This window comes from Panthera leo, chromosome B1, assembly GCF_018350215.1.
Source record: "Panthera leo isolate Ple1 chromosome B1, P.leo_Ple1_pat1.1, whole genome shotgun sequence".
NCBI classification, from domain to species: Eukaryota; Metazoa; Chordata; class Mammalia; order Carnivora; family Felidae; genus Panthera; species Panthera leo.
In genome coordinates, this window is record NC_056682.1 from 118,871,652 (window position 1) to 118,898,944 (window position 27,293).

Below are 27,293 nucleotides of genomic sequence, written 5' to 3' on the forward strand. Positions count from 1 at the left end.
CTATTGCCTTGAAGAATATCTTAAGTAGGCTAATTTTTAAACCCAGTATTGTAAAACAAAATGAAATAGTATGTGTACCCCAAGGATTTATAATGCTACAAATAGTGACTCAATGGTAAATATTCCTCTAACATAATTCTTGTTCCAAGCATTCACTGATTAGCTATTAGTATAGCTCTGCATTTCCACTATAAAGTGTTAGCCTTGATTCTAGCAGTAAAAATTTGATTTGTGATTTGATGACTCGATAGCTATAAAAATGTACAGCAGATATAACCGTTTTAAGTATTCTTAAATTGTTTTAAACACAGGAGGAAGCAGTTATGAACTCTAAAGGAATAGATGCAAAAGAACCAACAGAAGGAAGTAACCTCCTGAATAGCAGTGAAAAAAAGCTACAAGAAATACCAACTGAATCAAATAATTTGCGAAGACTAGGACAAACATTTGCTTGCCCTCCACATGGCTTGCTGGCTAGAGGGATAACAAATGGTATGTAAATGGTAAAAAATAATTCAGAAAGAGACGGTAAAAGATGAAATTGTTTTAATGAGAGATTCCAAAATAATATGGTTTAAAGAACAAAAAGAAGTTTACTTCTGTATACATAAAAACTAGAGTGCTATTGCTACTACCATTCCAGCTAGCAGGAAAAGAGCAGAGATCAAAGACATTTTCCTTTTCTGTCTGTGAGTAATTTCACAGGATTACATTTGGCCTCCAATGAGAAAAATGAGAAATCACCTGTAAACAGAAAGGCACTACATAAATGTTGGGTTTAATCGTTATTAAGTAATGCAACTAATGTTTGAACAAACAGCTTAATTTATGCTTCCAAATGAATCCATCATTTTGTAAGAATCTTGGTTTCCAATCCAACTTACTCCAGTACAACTACTATTACCTAAAATATTTGGGAGATTTTTCTTTTTTTTAATGTTTTATTTATTTTTGAGAGAGAAAGAGCACATGGGCAGTGGAGGGGCAGAGAGAGGGAGATAGAGGATCTGAAGCAGGCTCTGTGCTGACAGTAGAGAGACCACTGTGGAGCTCGAACTCACAAACCATGAGATCAACAAACCATGAGATCATGACCTGAACTGAAGTTGGACACTTAACCAACTGAGCCACCCGAGCACCCCTGGAGGACTTTTCTTTGGGAGTTTATCTCAGCACTATTTCACATACTGTCTTTGAGGAATAGATTTGGTTTTTGGAGGGAGCCAAACATTATTATGATATCAATTTGAAGAATAGATGGATATTCAGATTCAGTAATCCTGTTTTTTTTGTTCAGAAAGGAAATTGTGTGTGTGTGTGTGTGTGTGTGTGTGTGTGTGTGTGAGAGAGAGAGAGAGAGAGAGAGAGAGAGAGAGGGTGTGTGTGAAGTGTATATATTTTGTACATTGGAGGAAATGTAGTAGGAAAAAGAAGGGCTTTGAAAATTGTCTATAAATGCTGACTTTTTGTTAATTTTTTAAGTTTATTTATTTATTTTGAGAGAGACAGAGACAGTGCGAGTGGGGGAGGGGTAGAGAGAGAGGGAGAGAGAGAATCCCAGGCAGGCATTACATTGCCAGCACAGAGCCCAATACAGGGCTCGAACTCATGAAACCGTGAGATCATGACTTTGAGCCAAAACGGAGAGTTGAACACTTAACTGACTGAGCCACCCAGGCACCCTATAAATGAGAATTTGAAGACAATTTCAAAATGATATTGAGGAGCGACAGCACCACTAGAGTAAATACATATCTTCCCAAAGTAAATATGTTGAAGAATATAATACATTTGATCTAAAAGTTGTGTTTACTAAAAAATCAGACTCAGTTATTGTTATACTTCATTTGTGAGCTCTGAAAAACATTTTTACCATTCTCAACTGGGACAGTTGAAGCCCAGTTATACTCTAGGCTCTACATATATTTTTATAAAATGAGGTAAGTCTATAAACTAGCATGAGAAAAAAATCTCAAACTTTATTTAAAAATGTAGAGAAAAACAGGTTCCAAAATATATACCAGTTGATAAGACAACATATAATTTAATACCTTTTCTGTCCTATTTATTATTTTTTTGAAATTTCACCATTCAAATCATGGCACATTTCTAGTTAAAACATTTACAGTAGAACAGATAGTGATTGCATTAGGGAAAGGGTATAAATGAATGATGTGATTTGGAGACTCATTTTTTAATTTTTTTTTTTATTTTTAGAGAGAAAGGGGGTGGGGGACAGGCACAGGGAGAGGAAGAGAGAGAATCTTTTTTTAAAAAAAATTTTTTAACGTTTATTTATTTTTGAGACAGAGACAGAGCATGAATGGGGGGAGGGTCAGAGACAGAGGGAGACACGGAATCTGAAGCAGGCTCCAGGCTCTGAGCTGTCAGCACAGAGCCCAACGTGGGGCTCGAACTCACGAACCGTGAGATCATGACCTGAGCCAGAGTCAGATGCTTAACTGACTGAGCCACCCAGGTGCCCCAGAAGAGAGAGAATCTTAAGCAGGTTCCGTGCTCAGTGCAGAGGCAGACACAGGGCTTGATCCTATGACCCTGGGATAATGACCTGAGCCAAAATCAAGAGTTGGTTACACAACCGACTAAGCCACCCAGGTATCCCAGAGAGTCATTTTTTAAAAATTCTATGATCATTGTCCATAAAGGTGCCTGAGAAATGCGAACTCATAATATATAAACACCTCTTCACTTGTTTTCCTGTGCTTCTGTTGCTTAGGCTTACAAGACTGTTCTTTTTTTTTTTTTTTTCCCTATACTCCTTCCTGTATCACTTCAGTATATTTACATATTTTTCTTAAGTAAATCTGATTTTCCAAAATCATAAATGAGAAGCAAATTACTAACTGAATTAAATGTGATTTAGAGAAACCCTGTAAATATACACTTACTATTTATTTAGAACTGCATTTTGAATATGAAAAAGGAAAGGAATGTTAGAGGTTTAAAAGAAAAGTGGTCTTGAAGTGGAAAACTTAATTCTACCTTTCTGAATTTTGTACAAAACTGATTTTGTGCTATGATAAAGTAAATTTTAGTAGTTTAAAATTCCTACTTTTCCATTACACTTCCCATACTATATAGAAATTTCAGCTTCTCTACCCAACTGGAAGATACAAAAGGCGCTTTAGTTATTTCATAGCATCACAGCCTACAAAATCTGTAATAATTCTGTGAGGGTTAAAAAATGGGACATTGGATTTGATCTCTAGCAATGGGGTAGATGACATTCAATGAACAGCCCTCTCACTTATGTCAATGAAAACATCTGAAAACAATATTTTAAGTCTCTTTGAATATACCTTTTATCTGTCAAGAAAACAGGAAATCATCAGACACTAAAAACAGTATGACTAGGAGAGATAAATAAGCACTCAAGCTGGCTTTCGCTCTGGGGCTTCTGCAAAACACCAGTGAACTTGAGATTCATTTTGAGAACCATGAGAGTATAAGAGGCTATGCATGGGCCTGCCCAGGTTGGGAGAAAGAGGAGAAATCACTCCTTCTCACCCATACAAAGCTGGAACCCAATGTAATGATGCATTTGAGGTAAACCTGCCCTGCAGAGGGGGCCCGCAGCTAAACCTGACTGTCTGAACTGTAGTGCTGTCTGGGCAAGAAAAGAGTCTCCACTAAATATGTGTAACTTCATGCTGATCTGTGTTCCAAAGTCACAGAAAAAAACCTCAAGCTGAAAATATATCTAAAAGTAGTCCCGGATTGTTAAGATTGTAAGCACATGGTAGGGGCAAATTCATATCCTATCTGGGAAAACTGACATTCAACTCCAGCAATTCCCAAAGATTAAGTTTCAGGGAAGAGCTCACTGTTGCCAAAAACAAAAGCAACAAAACAAAAACAAAAATCACAACATGCACAAGGAAACACGTTTCAAAAATTTGCATTATCAGAAATAAAAAATATTTTCAATAACTATGAAGAAATTAAAGAGGAGGTAACAAATATAAGTATAAAACAAGAAACTATTTACAAAAATGAACACATTTCAATAAGCACCAACTTCTAGAAATGAAAGATATAATAAAGTAATTGAAATTTCAAACTCAGTAGATTAGGCAGATTAAGTGAAAAGAAAATTGGTAATCTAGTAAATAGGTCTGAAGAGATTACAATGCAGTACACACAGAAAAAAAATGGACGATATGAAAACTGGGCTTACCCAAATGGAGAAGAGACTGTGACTGTTCAATGATTTAATCATAGTTCCAGAAAAATACAGGGAAAAGAATAGGGAAGAGGAAATATTTGAAGAAATAAAGACAGAATGTTCCAGAATGGATGGAAAACATAAATCCTAAACAAACTAAAAGGAAGCCATATGGAAATTAACATAAGTACTGAACAGATCACACTGAAATTGCAGAAAACCAAAGAAAAAGAAAGATCTTAAAAATAGCCAAAGGAGGGGCATCTGGGTGGCTCAGTCAGCTAAGCGTCCGACTTGGGCTCAGGTCATGATCTCACGGTCTGTGAGTTCGAGCCCCATGTCGGGCTCTGTGCTGACAGCTGAGAGCCGGGAGCCTGCTTTAGATTCTGTGTTTCCCTCTCTCTCTGCCCCTCCCCCACTCGTTCTCTCTCTCTCTCTCTCTCTCTCTCTCTCTCTCTCTCTCTCTCTGTCTTAAACATTAAAAAAAATTTTTTTTAAATAGCCAAAGGAAAAAAAAATTCCTAAAAGGCACTTAAAAACAACAATAAAAGCCAGAAAACCAAGGGACAGTATTTTAAAGGAACTGGGAGACAGTAATTCTCAACCTAGAACTGTATACCCTGAAAAATTATCTTTTAAGAATGAGAATAAAGATAATTCCAGATCAATAAAACTAAGAATTTGTTACCAACAGATCTTCATGAGAAATATAGCATGCTCTGGTGCACTGTTTCTGAACTATGAATTAGTTCATATATGATGGTAAATGAGGAATTGTGTTAGTGTAACATGAAAATTTGCATTTGTACATAATTTCTCCTGCCATGTTAATATTTTACATCACCAAACAATAGCATGTGAATACAAAATGCATTGAAAAACAAAAACAGACAAAAAAGGTCAGATATATGATTCCTTACAATTAAAGATAAAGCCTTACTAAAATGAAGACTTTTTAAAAAGCTGAACTCCCTATAGAAGTACTTTTTTTTTTTTTTCAGACAGTTAGTTGCTGGTTTAGGGGTTTCAGAGGCTTTTTAAACTTTCTAGACCATTAAACTATCTAATGAAACCATATATGGATGTAGAAGCTGACATTACAAACAAAGTAGCTGCCAACACTTTCCCTCAGTTAAAACAACAACAACAAATATTTGATTGATGGAGAAAGCTATAATCTGGATCAGATTTGGATGGAACTGCTTACTATTTAAAGCAAATGCTTTCAAGGTTCTACATCTCGAAATAATACGTGTGGTTCCAAGGGTTTGAGTCTGCCAAAAAGAGACTGTGAAATGCAAATGCCAGTGGAGATTTAACTGCACTAGCACTTTTATTAGGATCATTACTGTTTTTGTCAATACTTTGGTCACTGGATTTAAGCTTTGAGTTGTCTACCCAACTGTTTTCCCATGAGTCTTTGTTGTTTCAGTGTAAACTTTAGTACAACACAAGGTTTTCAAACAAGGAAACATGTTTCACCTTCTAATAGAAATACCTCTATTAAAGGAAATACTTTAGGCAACAAAATAATTGTCCCAGGTAAAAAATTTGAGTTGCCATAATGAATAATGATCAAAACGGAAAATAGGTGAGTATATGGATAATTCTAAACCAACATTGACTATAGAAAAGAAACAATAATAGTGTTTAATTCAAGACAGAACTAAAATACTAGAATGTGATTATTCAGGTATTCTCATGTTCCTATGAAGAGAGTAAAGATAGCCAGTGTTTCCCTTTTTATTAACGAGTGAATATTTATGGTAAAATTATAAAGGAAAAAGAAGGAATGATAAAAAAAAATTCAAGATCGTAGTTCCTTCTGACGGTGTGAAAGGAGATGGGAGATGGGATTAAGAGGGACACATGGGTGGATCCAAAGGCACTGGTAATATCCTATTTCTTAAGATGGTTGGTAATTATTACCCAATTGTTCATATTACTGATGCTTTCTAAAATTTACACATGGTTATAAATACTTGTATGTATGTTCAATATAATATAAAAATTTTTAAAATTTTTATATTATATTGAAACCATATGACAACTTACTGATAGAAACTAGTTTTCCTGGTTTATTTCAGTTACCATGGTTGTTCTTCTGTGGGCTGTAGTTTGGTCAATTACTACCAGCGAATGTCTTCCTGGAGGAAACCTATTTGGAATTATAATCCTATTCTATTGTGCCATCATTGGAGGTAAACTTTTGGGGCTCATTAAGTTACCAACATTACCTCCACTGCCTCCTCTTCTAGGTAAGTGCTAAATACCTTCTGACTTCAAGAGTAAATCATATTTTAAACACTGTAGTTTGGGAAGCTTTGGGAAATAAATATAAAATGTTTCTGTATTTGATGTGTTGGAGCCAAAGCCAATTATTAAATTTTGAGTTTGGTAAGCCAGTTGTTAAACACAGAAATTTTTAAAAATTAAATTATATATATTTACAATTAAATAACTTGCATTAAAAATAAATCCAATAGATACTCAAAACTAATCACTTACAGCATTTTCCCCTTATCTAGGCTCTTGAGATTATGGAAACAATATATAGTGCTGTGCCACTGGCTCTCTCTTCCCAACTGCACATTCACTGACATCGTGTTGGTAGCTTAACATCAACCATGGTAGAAGTAACTATAAGACAGAAATGCTACAAAACTAGGGCCCAATGTATTGTAAGTCACTCACATCATTGAAAAAGGAGTGAAGGGGTCGTCTGCCAGATCAGTATCAGGTGGCCATATCAATCCAGACCATCCAGAAACAGTGTCCCAGGGAAGTTGTTGTCACATTCATTTGGAGAACAAAAAAATGCTTCCTCTTGTGCCCCCCCCCAAAACTCCAAAAGAAACTCTTAACATATTTTTGAGTCCTTGTTAGATTATTATTTCTTTTGAACTGTGCTCATTTCAGCACTATTTGTAATGAAAAATCTGAAAAGTTCCTTAAAGTCCATTAATTGGTTCAAAAAATTATAGTACTTCCAAACAATGAGATACTATTTCTACTATTAGAAAATGAGGCACACGAACACTCATACTGAGGCATGCTTACATAGGTATACAAACTTTTCTGGAAAGGCAAAGAAAACCCTTAAGAGTGAAAATCTTCGGAGAATGAAGATCGAAAGTTTGCAGTTGGAATAGGACATGTACTTGTCACTTCCTACTTGTTGGTGATGTTTTAATTCACCATGAGCATGTGTTATCCTTATTACTCTTTAAAAAACAACTGTGGTTGGCTAGTTCCCACTTTCAAAAATTCTGGAAAGACCGTAACTGCAGAATTCAAAACTTTATGAGACCTTCTTCTAGATTAAATGGCAGTGATGCTTCCTGGCCTAGCGGTGTCTGGAGCAAGTCACAAAAGCTGTGCTTGTCATTAGTCTCCATTCTCATAGCTTACATACAGAACATGGCAACAATAGTAAGTTTGTTTAGTCATTTAATGTGTAATGCTTGTAAGGTCATGCTGAGAAGAGGGTACTGCTAGAGAAGAACAGTCTGGAAGCCCAGTGTCTGGTGGAGAAGTCTCTCTTTCCTGTTGTAGGGGCATGTGGTATCAGTGAGGGCAGGATTCTCTAGCAAACTCCTCAGCTCCCTCAGTCACTGTCAACTACTGACACTTCCCAGAATGTGTCATACTTCCTCTTCATACCTTGGAAGAAACTGCTAACCCATCCAGAAACTTCTTGACTCTCCACCCGGTTCTTCCCCTTGTTTGGATCCCTCTGACTTACTACTCTTCTCTCACTCATACAACACTTCCTTATGCTTCCATAAAATTGAGGTTGTCAGTTTATCTCACTCCCCTAGAGGCTGAAAACTTGTTGAGATGTAGTACCAAGTTTTTGTTCATTATTATACTTCTACTACCTACTGTACTGTCTAAAATACTGAAGGCATTTGGTAAACAGTAAATGGCTGAATGAAAGAAGAATCAGAAGCTGACCTGACAGAGCAATGTCCATTTCTTCATAACTCACAAGTCTTTGGAAAGCAAGGATTTTTTTTAATGTTTTTTTCATGTTTATTTTTTAATGTTTTTTATTTTTTTTTTATTTTTTTTAATGTTTATTTTTTGAGAGAGAGGGCACAGGTAGGGGAGGGGAGACCCAGAATCTGAAGCAGTCTCCAGGCTCCATGCTGTCAGCACAGAGCCAGAAGCGATGCTCAAACTCACGAACCATGAGATCATGACCTGAATCAAAGTCAGAATGCTCAATGGATTGAACCACCCAGGCGCCTCGCAAGTTATGTATTTTTTGTTAAATTACCTGGCTTGAGGGTGAAATAGAATCCACATAGGTATTTGTTGATAATTCAGGTAATCTGACATAGCAAATAACTTCAGGAGCTGTTTACTATTTGCACATAAAAGAGTGACTGAATTAGGCATTGTATTAAAACATTTTATATTTATAATTTGATCACATTTCTATCTGAATACTGCATTACTGATTCTAATGATTTTTATTTGCATATTAAAGGCTTTTCTTAGCTCCTCTAATGTAGTATATTATTTTAACTTTTTATTGAAAATTTTATTTAAATTATAGTTAGTTAACATATAATGTAATATTGGTTTCAGAAATAGAATTTAGTGATTCATCTTGCATATAACACCCAGTGCCCATCATTAACAAGTGCCCTCCTTAATACCCATCACCCATCTAGCCCATCTCCCCACCCACCTCCCTCCATCAAATCTCAATTTGTTCTTTATCATTTAGAGTATCTTATGGATTATGAGCAGGTAGATGGGCTAAATGAGTAAGGGGCATTAAGGAAGACACTTGTTGGGATGAGCACTGGGTGCTGTACATAGGTGATGAATCACTGGAATCTACTCCTGAAATCATTATTGCACTATATGCTAACTAACTAGGATATAAATACACATACATACATACATACATACATATTTAAAAATAATAAAAAAAGAAAAATAAAAAAATAAAATTCAAAGAAAAAAAAAGAGTATCTTATGGTTTGCTTCCCTGTCTTTTTTTTCCCTTCACATATGTTCATCTGTTTTGTTTCCTAAATTCCACATGTGAGTGAAATCATATGATATTTGTTTTTCTCTGACTTATTACACTTAGCATAATATACTAATATTATGGATATGGATATATAATATACTAATATTATGGATATGGATATATAATATCCATCCACGTTGTTGCAAATAGCAAGACTTCATTCTTTTTGATGGCTAATATTCCATTGTGTATATATATATATATATATATATATATATATATATATATATACACACACCATATCTTCTTATATATACATATATATAAGAAGCTTCATATATATATATATATATATATATATATATATATACCATATCTTCTTTATTTATTAATCAATCAGTCAGTGGACATTTGGGCTCTTTCTGTAGTTTGCTATTATTGATAATGCTGCTATAAACATCAGAGGGCATGTACCCTTTGAATCTATATTTTTGTATCCTTTGGGTAAATACCTAGCGTGCAATTGCTACATCATAGGGTAGTTCTATTTTTAACTTTTTGAGGAGCCTCCATAAGTGTTTCCCAGAGTGGCCACACTAATTTGCATTCCCACCAACAGCATAAGACTGTTCCTTTCTCCACAGCCTCACCAACATCTGTTGTTTCTTGTGTTAGTTTTAACCATTCTGACAGGTGTGAGGTGGTATCCCATCATGGTTTTGATTTGTATTTCCCTGATGATGAGTGAGATTGAGCATCTTTTCATGCATCTGTTAGCCATCTGCATGATGGAAAAGTGTCGATTCATGTCTTCTCATTTTTTCACTGGATTGTTTTTTGGGTGTTGAGTTTGGTGAGTTCTTTATAGATTTTGAATACTAACCCTTTATCCGATATGTCACTTGCAAATATCTTCCCCCATTCCATAGGCTGCCTTTTTGTTTTGTTGATTGTTTCCGTTGCTGTGCAGAAGCTTTTTATCTAAATGAGGTCCCATTAGTTCATTTGTGCTTTTGTTTCTTTTGCCTCCAGCAATGTGTCTAGTAAGAAGTTGCTACAGCCAAAGTCAAAGAGGTTGCTATCTGTTCTCCTCTAGGATTTTGATGGTTTCCTATCTCACATTTAGGTCTTTCATCCATTTAAACAAAAATGTTAAACAAAAGAATATTAAAGAGACATGAACTCAAAAAGTAAAAATGCCAAAAATATCTTCTCTATTTGAAAACCAACTAAGGAGTTGTTTGACTTCTCCATTCTAGGCATGCTTCTTGCTGGGTTTCTTGTCAGAAATATCCCTGTCATCAGTGATAATGTACAGATCAAGCATAAGTGGTCTTCCTCTTTGAGAAGCATAGCCCTGTCTATCATACTGGTTCGTGCTGGCCTTGGGCTTGATTCAAAGGTATGAAGTATAAATTTCTAATTGTTGACTAGGAATTGAACTCTTCTAGTACTGCTACTATTCAGAATCACCGTGCTTTAGGCACTTTGTGTGACAGTCTAAAGAAGAGAATGGAGGGGGGCCTGGGTGGCTCAGTTGGTTAAGTGTCTGCTCAGGTCATGATCTCACAGTTCGTGAGTTTGAGCCCCACATCAGGCTCTGTGCTGACAGCTCAGAGCCTGGATCCTGCTTCGGATTCTGTGTCTCCCTCTCTGTACACCACCCCCGCTTGCGCTGTCTCTCTGTGTCTCAAAAATGAAATAATGTTAAAAAAAATTTTTTTAAAGAAAAGAATGGAGTTTATTTCACGGAGGACTGACTATTCCCAGAAGATGACCCTATATTCGTTCTTGGTGGAAGGTGGAATTACTGTCTGGGGACAGCACTAACAATAAAGGCTCCCCTTTTCTCTGACAGAGATATAGGTCATCCTTATAAATAACAGGCTAGAGAGAGGATAGCACATTTATGGCATGCAAAGCCTTATGCAAGTGCTTAGGGCTAACTATACAGCCCAAGAAATTGCTTGATACATAGGACGAGTCTCAAGTATGCCTTTTTTCCTGCTTTTACTAACGTATATTTTTGAATGAGAGAATGAGTGTTCTTGGGGATGAAGGTTTTCACCCTGGCCTCATTCTGGGGCCACAAGTTATAAATAAAGCTAACACCGAGAGGGTTAAATCAGCTACTTTGGGGATTAATGAGCACAGACTACAGAACATCCTGCTTGAGTTCAAACCTAGCTGCACAATTTACCAATTTCATGATCTTGGACAAATGACTTTAACTTGTATCTTTTTAGATGAGGACATCTAAATATAATGGGGATAGTAATTTCACCTATATCATAGTGTTGCTATGAGGACTAAATAAGCTATCTCCAAAACACTTCAAACACTGAAATGTTTGTTAAATAGAACTCATTACCTGGCAAATTCATGATAATCCAAACATGGTCTGAATACTGAAGAAAAGTGTCTGATGTCATAATCTCTTTCTGTCTTTAAATGATTATTTTTGTATTTCTGTTTGCATATTTCAGGCCCTGAAGAAGTTGAAGGGTGTTTGTATAAGACTGTCCATGGGTCCTTGTCTTGTGGAGGCATGCACATCTGCACTTCTGGCCCACTTTCTAATGGGCTTACCATGGCAATGGGGATTTATCCTGGGGTAATGGTTTTTCTTTTTCGTATGAAAACAATGCAGGGATGTTTGGGGCTTTCTCTGATTCCATACCAGAGAATGCATAATAGCATTTTCTTAAGGACATCAGAAAATACAACATGGATATTCCAGCGTAATCTAAATATTATAACTTCAAAATATACTATTTATAGAATACATCTAACTTTTACAGGCATTATGATTTAAACAGTTGAAGAATTAATGGTGTTTTACCTACACCTTATTCCATGCTGGTGAGAGAGATGCCATATCTCACCTCAAAGTCCATACAAAGGGTAATAAATATATCAACAGTAATGAACACCTAACACTCTTTTCTCCTTCTTTTGTCACCAGACAGTTATGATTGGGTGGTTCTGCTGTCTCTTCCTTCCACTGCCAGTTCTTCTAATGGTTAACAGCCATAAGCAGTAAATAAATAAAGGGGAGCCTGGGTGGCTCATCGGTTAAGTGTCTGACTTCGGCTCAGGTCAAGATCTCACAGTTCGTGGGTTCGAGCCCCACGTAGGGCTCTCTGCTGACAGCTCAGAGCCTGGAGCCTGCTTCAGATTCTGTGTCTCCCTCTCTCTCTGCCCCTCCCTCACTCACTCATGCTCTCTCTCTGTCTCTCAAAAATAAATAAACATTAAAAAAAGAAGCAAATAATTATGAAAGTACTTAGTAAGAATTTAGTACTAATTAGTAGGCAAGAAGCAAGAAATCCTTACTTCTGGTTAAGACGGTAGAGCTATACTGCCTGGATTTAAATCCCAGCTCTGTGACTCCAATTTGTGAACTTTGGCAAGTTATTCAATCTCTCTGCATCTCATTTGCAAGAATGAAGTCTCCTCATTTACAGAATGAAGATAATTATTGTAGCTACCTTTTAGAGTTGTTGTGAGGATTAAATTAGTTAATTTATGTAGAGCACTTAAAATGGTGTTTGGCACATAGTAAACACTGTAAAATGTTTTCTGCTGTTACTGCTGCTGCTAGTGTTAGTATCACTGTCACTGCCATTATGGGCTTCTTCTAATCTGTGCTCTTGTTCTACATACCAAGTCCCAACAGAAGGCCTAATACAGTCAGTTCCAATTTAAAAAGCCTGCAGCTGTGTTTTTTAAACCTCATACCATAAATGTTTCGTCTTTATTTTTTTTAATGTTTTATTTATTTTTGAGAGAGAGCAAACGGGGAAGGGGACAGAGGATCCAAAGTGGGCTCTGTGTTGATAGCAGCAAACCTGATATGGGGCTCGAACCCACGAACCATGAGATCATGACCTCAGCCAAAGTCAGATACTCAACCAACTGAGCCATGCAGTCGCCGTGGCTTTATTTATGTATTTATGTATGTATGTATGTATGTATGTATGTATGTATGTATGTATGTATTTATTTATTTTTATTTATTTATTTTTTTTTTAAGGCAGATTCCTGCAACCTAATCCCATTAGGTCTTCTGTGCCACCCATAACTATATATTTCGGGGCAACCTAAGTGGTTCCAATATAGGCTGATTGTAGCCACGCTTTCAAAAAGTGTTCTGTAGAACTTGTGTGTGTGTGTGTGTGTGTGTGTGTGTGTGTGTGTTTCCAGTTTGGTGCTTCACTGCTATTTGAAAGACAGTAGTTGTCTAAAGTGTAACCTCTAAAAGAGTAGATGTTATTATAATTTCAACAATAATAATAATAATGAGTAAGCTGCTATCACAAATGTTTAAAGCGCTGCCTACTTAGTTTTGTTTTAGGTGCTGTATCTCCAGCTGTCGTAGTGCCTTCAATGCTCCTTTTGCAGGAAGGAGGCTATGGAGTTGAAAAAGGCGTCCCAACCTTACTTATGGCTGCTGGCAGCTTCGATGATATTCTGGCTATCACTGGCTTCAACACATGCTTGGGCATGGCCTTTTCCACAGGTAAACTGGTCAGTTCACGATGTGCTGTTCTCTTGCGCTACAGAGACATAGATTATGATGTTACAAGCTGGGCATATTTGCTTGATAACTGAATACGGCAGATTAAAATGGAGAAACCAACTCCACAGGTTAGTTCTATACCTGAGGAGGGACCAGTAGCTTATTTTACTCCCTTCACCCTCTGGACATGGACTGTTCCAATGGTCTGGTAAATGCATTGACAGGGATCCTGAGTAGCAAAGTTTAAGAAAGGATTAGAATAGCTTTTGCATGGAGGCTTCTGAGAAAGCTCAATCTTGGAGACTTCACACAGAGATGAGTAGATTTTTCAAAGACAGCAATGACACAGAGCAGTCCAAGTGAAAGGAACAGCATTCTTCTAAAATAGGAACAGTTTCTGCTCTCTGTAACATTTTATGGGTAATAATGGCAATGATTTTTCACAGGTATCTTACTTCCTTACTGAGTGTCTGACATGGATGTATTTTGTGCTAAGCAGTAATAAAAGAAGAGTGTAAAGCATTTTTTGTCTCCCACTATTATTTAAGACTTTTACTATCCTTTGGCACAACACAAGTTTATTCTTAAACCATGTCCAAGATTCAGAGATAAGATTTGCGATCCCATGCGATTGACAAAATGTAATTGTAGAGTGAGTTAGCTTCCAATTATTGTGGAACACATTTTCTTGGGAAGTCATATGTTCTCAGTATCTCTACTCCCATAGTTATCTAGGGATAACATTTTAGGATTTAGGCTGATTACCTAGAACCTCAACTCTTCCCACTGCCCCAAGTTCCTTATATCCGGTCACCTCCATACACTGCTGTGCATCACTGGTAAATTAACCTTGTCAAAACATGACTCTCATAGTATTACTTTTTGGTACAAGAACCAGTGAGGATTCTCTCTTACCTGTTAGGTCAAATCTACACCCTTGTCTTTACTTTAATTTTACTGTACCTATCCAAACTTATGTTCTCACTGCCTTCCTGGTATACACCTTTGAAACCATGGTTCTCAGCCTCAGCTGCATACTAGAATTACCTGGAGAATTTTTAAAAATACTCGTAAGTGAGCACTACCTTAGACCAGTTAAATCAGAACCTTTGGGAATAGAAACCAGGCTTTATGCAAGAGTTTGCATTAGAATCACACGGGAGGAGAAGAAGAGGGATGAGGGGGCAAGAGGGAGGGTGTACTGGGGTTTCATAATCTGGGGAGTATGGGCTATGGATAGTTTAAAGAACTTTCCTAGTCAACAATGCTGTGTTCCCTCTGCCCTGCTCCACTAAATGTGGTCCTTAGACGTTTTGGATGGGAACTACCAGGAGCCTCTTTAAAATATGGATCCCAAGCCCTGCCAGGCTTCCTGAATCAGAATTTTTAGAGGTGGGTCCAAGAAGTCTTTTTTTTTTTTTCCTTACATACTAGAGACTGAAACTAATTAGCTACTTTTTATACATTTATAGTAAATTATTTATTGTAATAGCTTGAGACATTTGCTACTATCACAGCTAGATGTTTCTGACAGTCACACCATTATCTAACATAGAGCTGCTCTAGCTAAATAAAATTACTACAGAGGTAATTCTTTTTTCTTTCTTTTAATAAGAGAGATGATTAAAACTGTAAGGAAGGAAAAACTGTTGCCCATCTACCCACCTTAAGTCCATTGGCTGGGCCCTGTAAATCAGAATGACAAAAGACAAATTAACAAGAGAAAAGCATGTGCACCCTGTTGTGCATGTTGTTAGCATGTGCACCCTGCTTACCTAGGGGAGTACTTACTCAGTGATGCCTAACTCAAAGAGGTGGTTAGAATTTGGTATATAAATATATATATAATTTGCATGTAAGTGAACCGTGCAACTCAAACCTGTATGTGATGTATATATCACATCTTAGCAAAAAACAGTAATTTTGGTGAAATGCAAGACAAAAGAAAAGAACTTTGAACTTTTAGAGGCAGCAAATTGTAGAAAGGCAAATAGGGTAACCAATGGTATCTAGGGATGCTCTTAGTAGAATCTGTCTTTGGGCTGATAAGAGTCTGAAGTTGGTCCCAGTGGTTAACTTCTGTCCTTCTGGTAGAGGAAAAATTTATGCCCTTAAAAGTTTATGCTCTCCTTTTAGGCAAATAGGAGGAGATAGATACCTTTTCTTGATTCTGTTTCTTCTCAATTGCCTTCTGCTCAAAATCATCTTTATGCCAAAGTGGCATACCTTGGTGTGGCATATTGTTACCCTAAACTACAATAATAAGAAACTACATACTAGTTGCATTTTTTAAAATGTTGTGTTTATTTTTGAGACAGAGACAGACCGAGAGAGAGAGAGAGAGAGAGAGAGAACATGAGTGGGGGAGGGGCAAAAAGAGAGGGGGACAGGGGATCCAAAGTGGGCTCTGTGCTGAGAGCAGAGAGCCCTATGCAGGGCACGAACTCATGAACTGTGAGATCATGACCTGCGCCTAAATCGAGAGTTGGACGCTTAACCAACTGAGCTACCCAGGCGCCCCAGTACATATTTTCTTTGAATAGTGTGGAAGGAAGGACTTCATGTGTTGAGCAATTTACTATGATTTTGTGTTCAATGTGCTAACAGATTTTTTTAAAGTATTCTAAATTCTGTTTGCTATGAAAGAAAACAGAAGTCTACTTATATATATATTATGATACTTCAAAGAAGCAATCCAACAAATAAAGGCTCTTCTAAGAGCAGTTTCAAAAATAATTTGTTTTTGGGGGTGCCTGGGTGGTTCAGTCAGTTAAATGTCCAACTTCAGCTCAGGTCATGATCTCGGGGTTCGTGAATTCGAGCCCTGCTAGGGCTCTGTGCTGACAGCTCAGAGCCTGGAGCCTGCTTTGGATTCTGTGACTCCCTCTCTCTCTGCCCCACCCCTGCTTGCACTGTGTCTCTAAAAAATGAATAAACATTAAAAAAAAAATTTTTTTTAGTAATTTGTTTTCAGATTTACTTTTAGAAATAGCTTTTGAGAAACAGTAGGTCCCCTACACTCCTTGTAGTAAGAAAAGATTCTTGGGGTACTTGGCTGGCTCAGTTGGAAGGGCATGTGACTCCTGACCTTGAGGGTCATGAGTTTGAGCCCCACATTGGGTATAGAGATTACTAAAAACAAAAAAATAAATAAATACATTTTAAAAACTTAAAAAAATAAAAGATTCTTGATTTAACTGCCAAATTTTTAAGTTACTGTATTCTTTACATATCAGAGCTACTGTAATGAATTATTAGTAAAAAATCAGGCTCTTAATTGGCAATTTGAAAACTAGGTATGTCTTCTCACCCAACCTGTGCCTATAGTACAGTAGAACAAATTAGCTCTGTTCATGAATTTTATCTTTCGTATTTTCTTAGGCCATGTAAGTAAACTTTTATTGATGTAAGCATAAAAGAAGGGCACAAATCATAGTTTATACCAATTTTGAAATTTATCTGCAATAATATGCATAGGTTTCTTATAATATAGGCCCATCTTATTAGACATTTTACATCACATATATTTAAGAAAGTGGAGAGCAGGGAATACCTGTATACCTTTCCTTCTATGTAATTAGATGCTTTTTATGTTGATAATTAAAGTAAAGTCTAAGTATTTACAGATTAGAGTTCTGCCTGAAGTTTTTCTTTTTATGTGTTTTTAAGGCTCCACAATTTTTAATGTTCTCAGAGGAATTTTAGAGGTGGTAATTGGTATGGCAACTGGATCTCTTCTTGGATTTTTTATTCAGTACTTTCCAAGCAGTGACCAGGTAAAAGAAATAATCTGTGGGAAAGTCATGCTCTAAAATGTCATTGGAAAAACATTCTGGAAAGTCCCCTGAACGTGAAGAACACGATTTAGAAAATGGCCCCCCATTGTAAAACTGCTTATTCCCAAATCAATGCTATCCATGAGATGTATGAACAAGGTTAGATGTGCAGTTGACCCCTGAACAATGCAGGGATTAGGGGCACTGACCCTGTGCACAGTCAGAAATCCATGTATAACTTTTGACTCCCCAAAAACTTAATTACTAATAGCCTGCTGTTGACTAGAATCCTTTCTGATAACATAAACAGTTGATTAACACATATTTTATATGTTGTATGTATTATATACTGTATTCTTAAAGTAAGCTAGAGAAAAGAAGATATTATTAAGAAAATCGTAAAGAAAGGGAAACACATTTATAGTAGTGTACTGTATTTATCAAAAAAAAAAAAAATTTGCATGTAAGTGGACCATGCAGCTCAAATCTGTGTTAAGGGTCAACTGTATAAGGTTTTAATGCAATCCTAAAATTTTTACTCTAATGTATATTCTATAAACTTACATTTCACTGAAAAATAAATAACATCATTTCCAGAATATGCAAGGAATCGTTTCTTTTTGTTTTTATTTTTTATTTTATTATTATTATTAATATTAGCTAAGTCAAGATGTAAAATGGCTTTGGGGCCCTCTTTTTAGTATCAGCATATCTTAGATTATAATACTACCTATACCTTAACATCTCATTGTAATATAGTCTAGTATTTGTCACCAAGATGATCAAAGTTCTTTACTCTTCACAATAATTTCATAATATTCACAGAGGGTTTTTTTGTTTTGTTTTCCTTTACCCTCCTAAGTCTCTTGGGATAGAAAAACATATAAGAGTCTTTGTTTTCCTATAAGAACTGGCATTATTTTGAAATTTCAGAGAATTTTGAATGGAAATATAAACTTAACTAAAGTAGAACTTTAAAAAAATTAATAGTTCCATTATAAGAAAGTATGATGAGTTGGATTTTTACTATGCTCCAAAACCCTCCAACTAAAATTATAAAAAATTTTATGAATGCATAAAAGAAAATTATAGGATTTTCTAATTACACAACAAAATAAAGAAAAGAGTGATGGCTTACATTTTGTTGCTTACTGTATATAAAATGATATAGTAAGTACAATAAAGTGCCACTACATTCAATATGGCAGCCACCAACTACATGTGGCTATAGCAGATAGAGAACATTTCAGTGGTGCAGATGTAGAAATTTCCATCATCACTGGATGTTCTTTTGGGAAGCACTGATCTAGTACAATCATATAAACTCATGTAATCTAGTGTAAACCACATAAGACCCATGAAGAGAATACTATTAATAGTATTCATCAGTACCTTTCTACTGATGAGGAGATTGAGATTTAAGAAGTAACTTGAACAAGTTCATACAGCTAGAAAGCAGCAGAGCTGGGAGTGAACTCTAGTAATCCTGAGCCTGGATGCTTCTAAGTCAAGCACTTCTAAAGACCTACTTGCCTTCTAAAGTGATTAAGAAGTTTAGGCCATGGCAAACATTTTTCTAGATATGTCTTCTAAGGCAAGGGAAACAAAAGCAAAAACAAGCTATTGGAACTACATCAAAAGAAAAAGCTTTTGCACAACAAAGGAAACCATTAACAAAACTAAAAGACTAAAACCTACTAAATGGGAGAAAATATTTGCAAATGATGTATCCAAGAAGGCTTAGTATCCAAAATATATAAAGAACTTATACAACTCAACACATATATATATATGTGTGTGTGTGTATATATATATATATGTGTATATATATATATATGTGTGTGTGTGTGTGTGTGTATATATATATATTCCATATATATATATATCTATATATATATATATATATATATATATATTCCGGTACTCTGCCCATTTTTAATCGGAATATATATATATATATGTATATACCAGAATGGACATTTTTCCAAAGAAGACATAATATATGGCCAACAGACACATGAAAAGATGTTCAACATCACTAACCATTAGGAAAATGCAAATCAAAACCACAATGAGTTATTACTTTACACCTGTCAGAATGGCTAACATCAAAAAGATAAGAAATAACAAGTATTGGATACAGAGAAAACGGAACACTGTGCAGTTGGTGGGAAGGTAAACTGGTACAGCCACTGTGGAAATCAGTATGGCGATTCCTCAAAAAATAAAAAATAGAATTACCATATGACTCAGTAATTCTACTACTGGGTATCTACTCAAAGAAAACACTAATTTGAGAAGATTATGAACCCCTGTATTTATTGCAGTATTATTTACAATAGCCAAGCTATGGAAGCAACCTAAGTGTCCATCAATAGGTAAATGCTAAGGAAGGTGTGATATATACACAATGGAACATTGAACAGCCATAAAAAAGAATGTGATCTTGCCATTTGCAATAACATGGATGAATCCAGAGGGTGTTATGCTAGTAAATAAGTCAAACTGAAAAAGACAAAGAGCATATGATTTTCACTCACACGTGGAATCTAAAAACAAAACAAATGAATAAATAAACAGGAAGGAGAATCATGTTTAGAAAAAAAAAATGAGGAGAGCATGGCATTAAGGAGTAAACAGCCTAAAAATACTAGAGATATCACATCTTTAACTTTCACAAAAACCCTGTGACAAAACTGCTTTCAGGGAGGAGAAGAAAAAAGCCTGAGGAAGCTAAGTAATGTGACCACTACATATGCCAGTAGTGTAAAAGAGCTAGAATTTTAACTCTGGTCTGTCTGGCTCCGAAGCCCATGCGCTTTTTTCTACTATTACATTCAGCCCTGTGAAATTCTGCTTTGATAACTGCAGGAGAATACAACTAGTGTTCTTGGAAGAGGAAGCTGCATTTGTCCATGTGTTGACTCTACTTTTATTAAGAAAAAGAAAGTAAATGTCATGGCATGCATTTATTTGCCTAGACAGACATTTTCATTTTCCACTAAGTCCTAAATATATAAAAAGCAATCATTAAAAATCAGTTATAGGAAATAATTGAGCTAATCAACCTTTCTTTTTCTCCTCAAGGACAAACTTGTGTGGAAGAGAGCATTCATTGTTTTGGGGCTGTCCATACTAGCTGTGTTCAGCAGCGTGTATTTTGGTTTCCCTGGGTCAGGAGGATTGTGCACACTGGTCATGTCCTTCCTTGCAGGTTTGAGATGGGCTGGCGAAAAGGTGAATTTCAAGTTCTTCTTCTCATTTAAGTTCTTTCTGATCAGAGTAAATTTTTTTCTTTACAGATGTTTCCTAATATCAAATTAATAAAATTATTTAATCACAAAAGCTATTTTCTATGCATATGTAAATGTATGCCCAAGTGTACACACATACATCCTTTTCCCCCTTATATACCAATCTGTAATTTGATGACTTGAAAATATATTATGGTCATATTTCCATGCTGCCTCCCTATTCTTTGTAAGGGCTACGGCTACAGAGTATTGCATGGTATAGCTGTCCTATATTTAACCAGTCTCCTGATAACAGATTTTAAATTGTTTCTGGTTTTCTACTAAGACAAAAAGTATTTCGGTAAAATATCCTACCTATGCCATATTTCATTAACTCTAAGATGCTATCAAATCTAAGAAGCACCATTTTACATGCTACCAAGAAAGAAAAAAGAATACTGCCTATTAAACTATGACATGACATCCTAATTTCAGAAATTTTAAAATGTGAAAAAAAATCAACAAAATACGACATACGTTTGAGTTTATCTATAGGATAAATTTCCAGAAACAGGATTTCTCTATGAAGGAGTACATACATTGATATTTTGATAATATCAATTTTCCCTTTTAAAAGACTGCGCCAGTTTATATTTTCACCAACAGTATGTGAAGATCTGTCTTTCTGATCTGAGTATTTTCAATCTTCAGATATTTTGCTAATCTGATATGTTAAAAATGTATCTCATTATTGATCTGACTTACATTTCTTTATGAGTGAAGCTAATCATCTTTTCCTGTGCTTACTAACCGATTTGCTCAAAAGCCTGTGCCCATTTTTTTAAAAGGTTGTTTTGGTTTTTCTTATTGATTTTCATGATCATTAATATTATTGATTTTTTTGATATGTACTATGGAAATTAGCTGGTTGTTATTTACTAATTTTAATTTCAAGTTACATCCTTATAGATTTGAACTTGACAGCAGCATATGCTATTCTGTTTAATGGAGAAATTAGATGTAGGTGACCCACCTAAATGCAGCTATATCATTTTGGACAACCTGGAAACAACTGTTCAAAATAATTAAGCTTAAAATAATGCCACATGGAAAAATATGTGAGGGTTAAAAAGCTTGAGGTTAGGTGTATAATCAAATTCAATTGAGTGAATCTCTGCAGAGGTAGAATAGAGACAAAATTTCCCTGTGAGTAAAGAACACTCAGATAGGAGGCTCTCGCTGTGTAATCTATGATTACAAAGTTAAGACAAGTATAACTGAATTCTCTTGCTGCAGAGGAGACAGAAATGGTAGGGACAGCCTGGAGCATTGTGTAGAGAACAGTATTGAAGCCACCAGAAAGTACATGGAGATGGATTGGGCTTCGAAGGAAAGTAGAGAGTCCCTTTGAAACTCTGCTCCATGCACTAGATGCACCCCTTGGTTTGCTGCCTTGCAAGACTCTTGGCTCCAGGCTTATTTCAGGTCTACTTTTTTCTTTCCTAGCAACACCTGTATTACTCAATTCTGCTTTCTGATTTCAAGTAACCTAACATTTGACCAGAGCAGAGCTACAGAGTAAACAAACTTCCTAGCATAAATCAGGTACTCTTATCATCCCTTGTCTCCCATAAGCATTTGCTCTTATCAAAACATTTGTTTTTCCATGGCTTCACTCTGCTTGTGGGCTGAAGCAGAGTTATCACCTATCACTGGTCGGTCTTCTATCTAATCTCAGCTCTGGACTTAAGGGCTATACTGCCTCCTTTGCTTCTCTCTGTGGATTCACTGCTCTCTGTCTTGGGTCCTCCCCAGGGCTGCTGACAAATGTGCCCTACTCTTTGAAGCGCTCTGATCTATTCTCTGCCCCAGGACCGAGGTCACAGTTTCACTTTAGTGAAAGATGCTGCTACATTCACGTTGTGACCCTTTCTTTGTCCAACACTTGGGAAGTTTGCCTGCATTGGCATTTTACAAATTGTCCATTCACTTCTTAATAGTAATCTTTTTTCCAGCATTAAAAACGTAAATTACCAAAGACAGTAATTTTTAAAATAAAATTAACTTTATTTTTTAGTATGAAGGTACTATATGCTCACTTTTTAACTTTGGAGGGGGAAAATCTGAAAGAAAAGGAAAGAAATCATTTGCAGTTCCTCCATCTAAAGCCAACAGCTCTGTAAAGTATTTAAATATTTTAGTTTATTTCCTTTCATTTATTCAACAAGAAAACTCTCAAAAATGCTCATAATAAGCTTTTTCAAACTGAACTTTATGGATAACTGTTTTTATGTTGTCACCCCCTTAAAAATCTTCGAAAATGACAGCCAACTCATTATTTCATACTGTAACAGGTAAAAAGAGGAAAGGGAACTAATAGTTTTTTTCTTTTTTAATGTTTCTTTTTATAATCTTAATTTGATAATTAGATTATTTCATGTTTTTAAGTTTTCATTTAAATTCAAGTTAGTTAACATACAGTATAATATTAGTTTCAAGGGTATGATACAGTGATTCAACACTTCCATATAACACCCTGTGCTCATCACAAGTGCACTCCTTAATCCCATCACTTCTTTTACCCATCTCACCACCCACCTCCCTCTGGTAACCATCAGTTTGTTCTCTATAGTTAAGAGTCTGCTTCTCGGTTTGTCTCTGTCTCTCTTTTTTTCCCCTTGTTTTCTTTTGTTTTGTTTCTTCAGTTTCATATATGAGTGAAATCATATGGTATTTGTCTTTCTCTGCCTGACTTATTTTGCTTAGCATAATACTCTAGCTCCATCCTTGTCATTATAAATGGCAAGATTTCATTCTTTTTATGGCTGAGTAATATTCCATTGTATATATACTACATTTTCTTTATTCAGCCATCTATCAACAGACACTGGAGCTGTTTCCATAATTTGGCTATTTTATATAATGCTGCTATAAACATCGAATTAGTGTTTTGTATTCTTTGGGTAAATATTTACTAGTCCAGTTGCTGGATCATAAGGTAGTTCTACTTCCAACTTTTCAAGGAACCTCCAAACTGTTTTCCACAATGGCTATACCAGTTTGCATTCCCACCAGCAGTGTAAGAGGATTTCTCTTTCTCCACATCTTCATCGACCCCTGTTACTTCTTGTATTATTGATTTTAGCCATTCTGACACGTGTGAAGTGATATCTCATTGTAGTTTTGATTTGCTTTTCCCTGATGATGAGTGATGCTGAACATTCTTTCATGTGTCTGTTGGCCATCTGTATGTCTTCTTTGGAGAAATGTCTATTCATGTCTTCTGCCCGTTTTTTAGTAAATTTTTTTGGCCAGTCTGTATGGCTGTATGCTGGGCACTAAGTGGATGTTCTCATTTATTTTCACACACACAAAATAAACTTTAAAAAGTATTACCATTTCTATTTTATAGAGACTATAAATCAGAAAGATATAAATAACATGTCCAAAATCACAAAATTAGAAAATGGCACTGTGATTTAAGCTCAGGTTTACCTGACACCAGATTTACTACTCTGTGATACAACTGTAGCATTGTTGTTCAGGGCACATTTTTATATTTTTGACATCTATTTGAATAACACATACCAAGTACCTTAGAAACATTATATTTCTACGCTTTGCACTTCAAAATTAAGTGTCTAAATCCCTAAGTGATAGGATAAAAAATAAACAATGAAAGGAGCCATATCATTTGGAATGGAACATATAAGAGTAGTTTTAGCAACAGGGAAATCAAAGGGGAGATTAGTGTCTGTTGCAAGTGTGCATTAGCTACGGGCACAGAAAGACACAGCAAGGCAAGGGAAATTTTGACCAGTTCCAGTTATACCACTCTTCTCAAAAACTGGGGATTATAGAGAAAAGATCATTATAAACCAAAACACAGCATCTGTTAGTCTGCATTTGTCATAATTTTGCCTGAATTGCCTTCAACCTACATAGGTCCGTGTAATCCTACAACCCAGTGGAAGAACTAGGAACACTTTTTTCATATGTACCTCTGGTAACTCTCATATATGGATCTCTTTACCTTACATACACACATACACACACACACACACACTTTTTTTTAACCATTATACTCTATACAAAGCTAAATCCTTAGCCATAGAATACACTCAGTAAATAATAATATAATCCTTATTATTTTGTAACTACTTTGTAGAGCAATACAATATAATAAAAAGAGCTTAAAATTTAAGATAAAGTAATTGGGATTCCAATCCCAATTCTACTGCTCTGTAGCTGTATAATCCCCCCAAACTTACATGCCTTCTCTATTACTCTGTTTTCTCAAACTGTAATAGGAAGAAAATAATAATAATATCAAAAGAATAGTGACTACTATGTAGGAAAACAGATATAAAACAATTGTAAACTCAACAGTGCTATATCAAGGCTGGTTTTGAGTTATAATTTGAAAAGCTAAAATATGTTATAAAACTTTGTTTATGCTATAGTTTTCTGACATTATTTCATACTTCTTTTACTTGGTTTTTCCATATATCATTAATCTTGCCATTTATTGTATTCAAATACGCTCACCTTTTTACAACCTCTGTCATTTTTTTTTCATCTATTTTCAAATCCAGTGCTTCTTCTGAAGACCTTTGTAGCTGTGGGGTGGTTTTTCTGACATACTTTGAATCTTCTGAATCTTGAAATACTCTTTCTGAGAAGGGAGGTATCAGCTTACGTAGGTATTTAAGTCATGGTAAAACTTCCATTTCTGCTCATTTTCTTCCTTTTTCCATCCTTGAAAGTGATTTATGTTTTTGAAAATTCTTGCTACTGCTACAAACAGATGTATAAAGTAGCCTTAAACATTTAGTGTGGACAACGTAGTTTTCATTCCTCTGCTCTCTTTTACACTTAGCCTATTCGATGACTCCATTTTCTTTATAAGCACATTCATTTTGAAGTTATGAAAAAGCATTAAGAGGGTACATTTTGACTCTTCTCCCATTTTTAAGTCTTACAATATATAAACCTATGTCTGATGTTCAACTAGTCTAAAGCATTACAATCAAAAAAACAAATGGTGGCCTTTGTCTACAGTTTAGAAATGAAAATAATTGGATGGAGAAAGCTTTTTAGGCCATCTGCTTTCATTGGAATTCTGAGTACATTAAATGTTTTTGAGGCCTTCCCTTAAATAATTAGTCATGGTAACAAAAGGCTAAGTAACCTAAGATTAATAGAGTTGATTTTTGTTCTGCACTAATGTGGATAGCAACTAAAGTCTGAGCTATACCTATGATATACTCTAAAAACTAAATTAAAAAGTAAAATTTAAAGATACGTAGAAAGGTGGGCAACTGGACTCCAGTTTTGGTAGGACAATTTAATTGTCATTAAATGATAAAAGATCTTGGATGTTATATAAACTTCCCATTTTACAGATGAGAAGAAAATAAGGCACTGAGGGACAAGTGGCTTGCATTTAGCAGGTGGCAGTATTTGACCCTAAGCTATTATCTGATTCCTTATGATATGAAAACATAACTCTTTGCATGATGTAGGAATAGAACTGTATAAGTATATCAACCAGCCCCCTCACACATGAGCTCTTTTGTAAGCCAAGAGGAAACAGAATCTTCACCCTAATAAACATACCAGAACTTGTTTAAAAATAAAGAAAACAGAGACACGATGTAATCTTCCTTTGTTAAACTGCTGAATATAGATATAGAAAACCAGATCCTCAAACGTGTGTAGTTATAAGTGTAAAAGTGTTGTCTAAAAATAGATTCTTATTAGTTGACTGGAAAAATCTGTTCAATACAAATTTTAGATACTATGATGGGTACTGCTAAAATGCCCTCTAAAAAAAAGCACTATCAATTTGTTCTCCTACCAATTAGTGAGAGTTTCCTTATAATCACAGATACTTGACATTATTAAAACTTTTTAGTAGTTTTTGTAATGTAATGCCTCCTCAAATGTGACATATCATTTTAATTTGTGTCTCACTGATTACTGAATTTTAACATCTTATGTTTTTGGCCATTTGTGTTTCTTCAGCTATGAATTACTTGTATATATACATTGCCCATTTTTTTTTCTTTTACTTTCTATTTCTTTTTCTTATTGCTTAGATTTTGCTCCTTATTCTGTTATGCACAGTACAAATATTTTCTCCTGGTTTGTCATCTTTTTGTTCTTTGTTTGTGTATGGTTTCTGTTGCCACAAAACATTCTAGCCTTGCTATAGTCAGTTGTGCCCATCTTCTTTTAGGATTTTGGCAGTATGTGTTATAAAGTTAGTACTTTTATCAGTTAGGATCTTATCAGGCAAGGGAAATCACATGATAACTGGAATAGGGAAAGTTAATTATTAACCATACCAGGGGATCAGATAACAAGAGATTGGCTTGTAAGATGTAAAGTACCCCTGAAGAATATAGGAATAAGCTATAAACTCCTAGCGCTCAGATTAAGCATCCCCTAAGACCTCCCCACTCCACCCCACCTTCTCCCACCCCCAGGGCTCAGAATCCAGATCATGTTAGAAAGCCTTTATTCCCTGGATGGTGGAGAAGGCAGCCATGGTGCCCTGCCTGGACAATTTGCTGGAAATCTA

General features: G+C 35.6%; 1 protein-coding gene across 6 annotated transcripts in view; it reads left to right on the plus strand.

Moving 5' to 3' along the window:
• The window catches only part of SLC9B2 (solute carrier family 9 member B2), a 51,697-nt gene that overhangs the window by 16,377 nt on the left and 8,027 nt on the right, over window positions 1–27,293 (plus strand). For 4 of the 6 annotated variants that reach the window (XM_042935788.1, XM_042935794.1, XM_042935789.1 and 1 more), the window contains exons 3-9: window positions 312–492; window positions 6,274–6,444; window positions 10,436–10,578; window positions 11,663–11,790; window positions 13,523–13,698; window positions 17,368–17,474; window positions 20,562–20,711. In XM_042935788.1, the coding sequence (XP_042791722.1) occupies window positions 312–492; window positions 6,274–6,444; window positions 10,436–10,578; window positions 11,663–11,790; window positions 13,523–13,698; window positions 17,368–17,474; window positions 20,562–20,711 (1,056 nt within the window). Of the gene's footprint in view, window positions 1–311; window positions 493–6,273; window positions 6,445–10,435; window positions 10,579–11,662; window positions 11,791–13,522; window positions 13,707–17,367; window positions 17,475–20,561; window positions 20,712–27,293 lie in introns of all 6 variants that reach the window. The other 2 variants (XM_042935792.1, XM_042935793.1) reach the window with 2 other exon arrangements.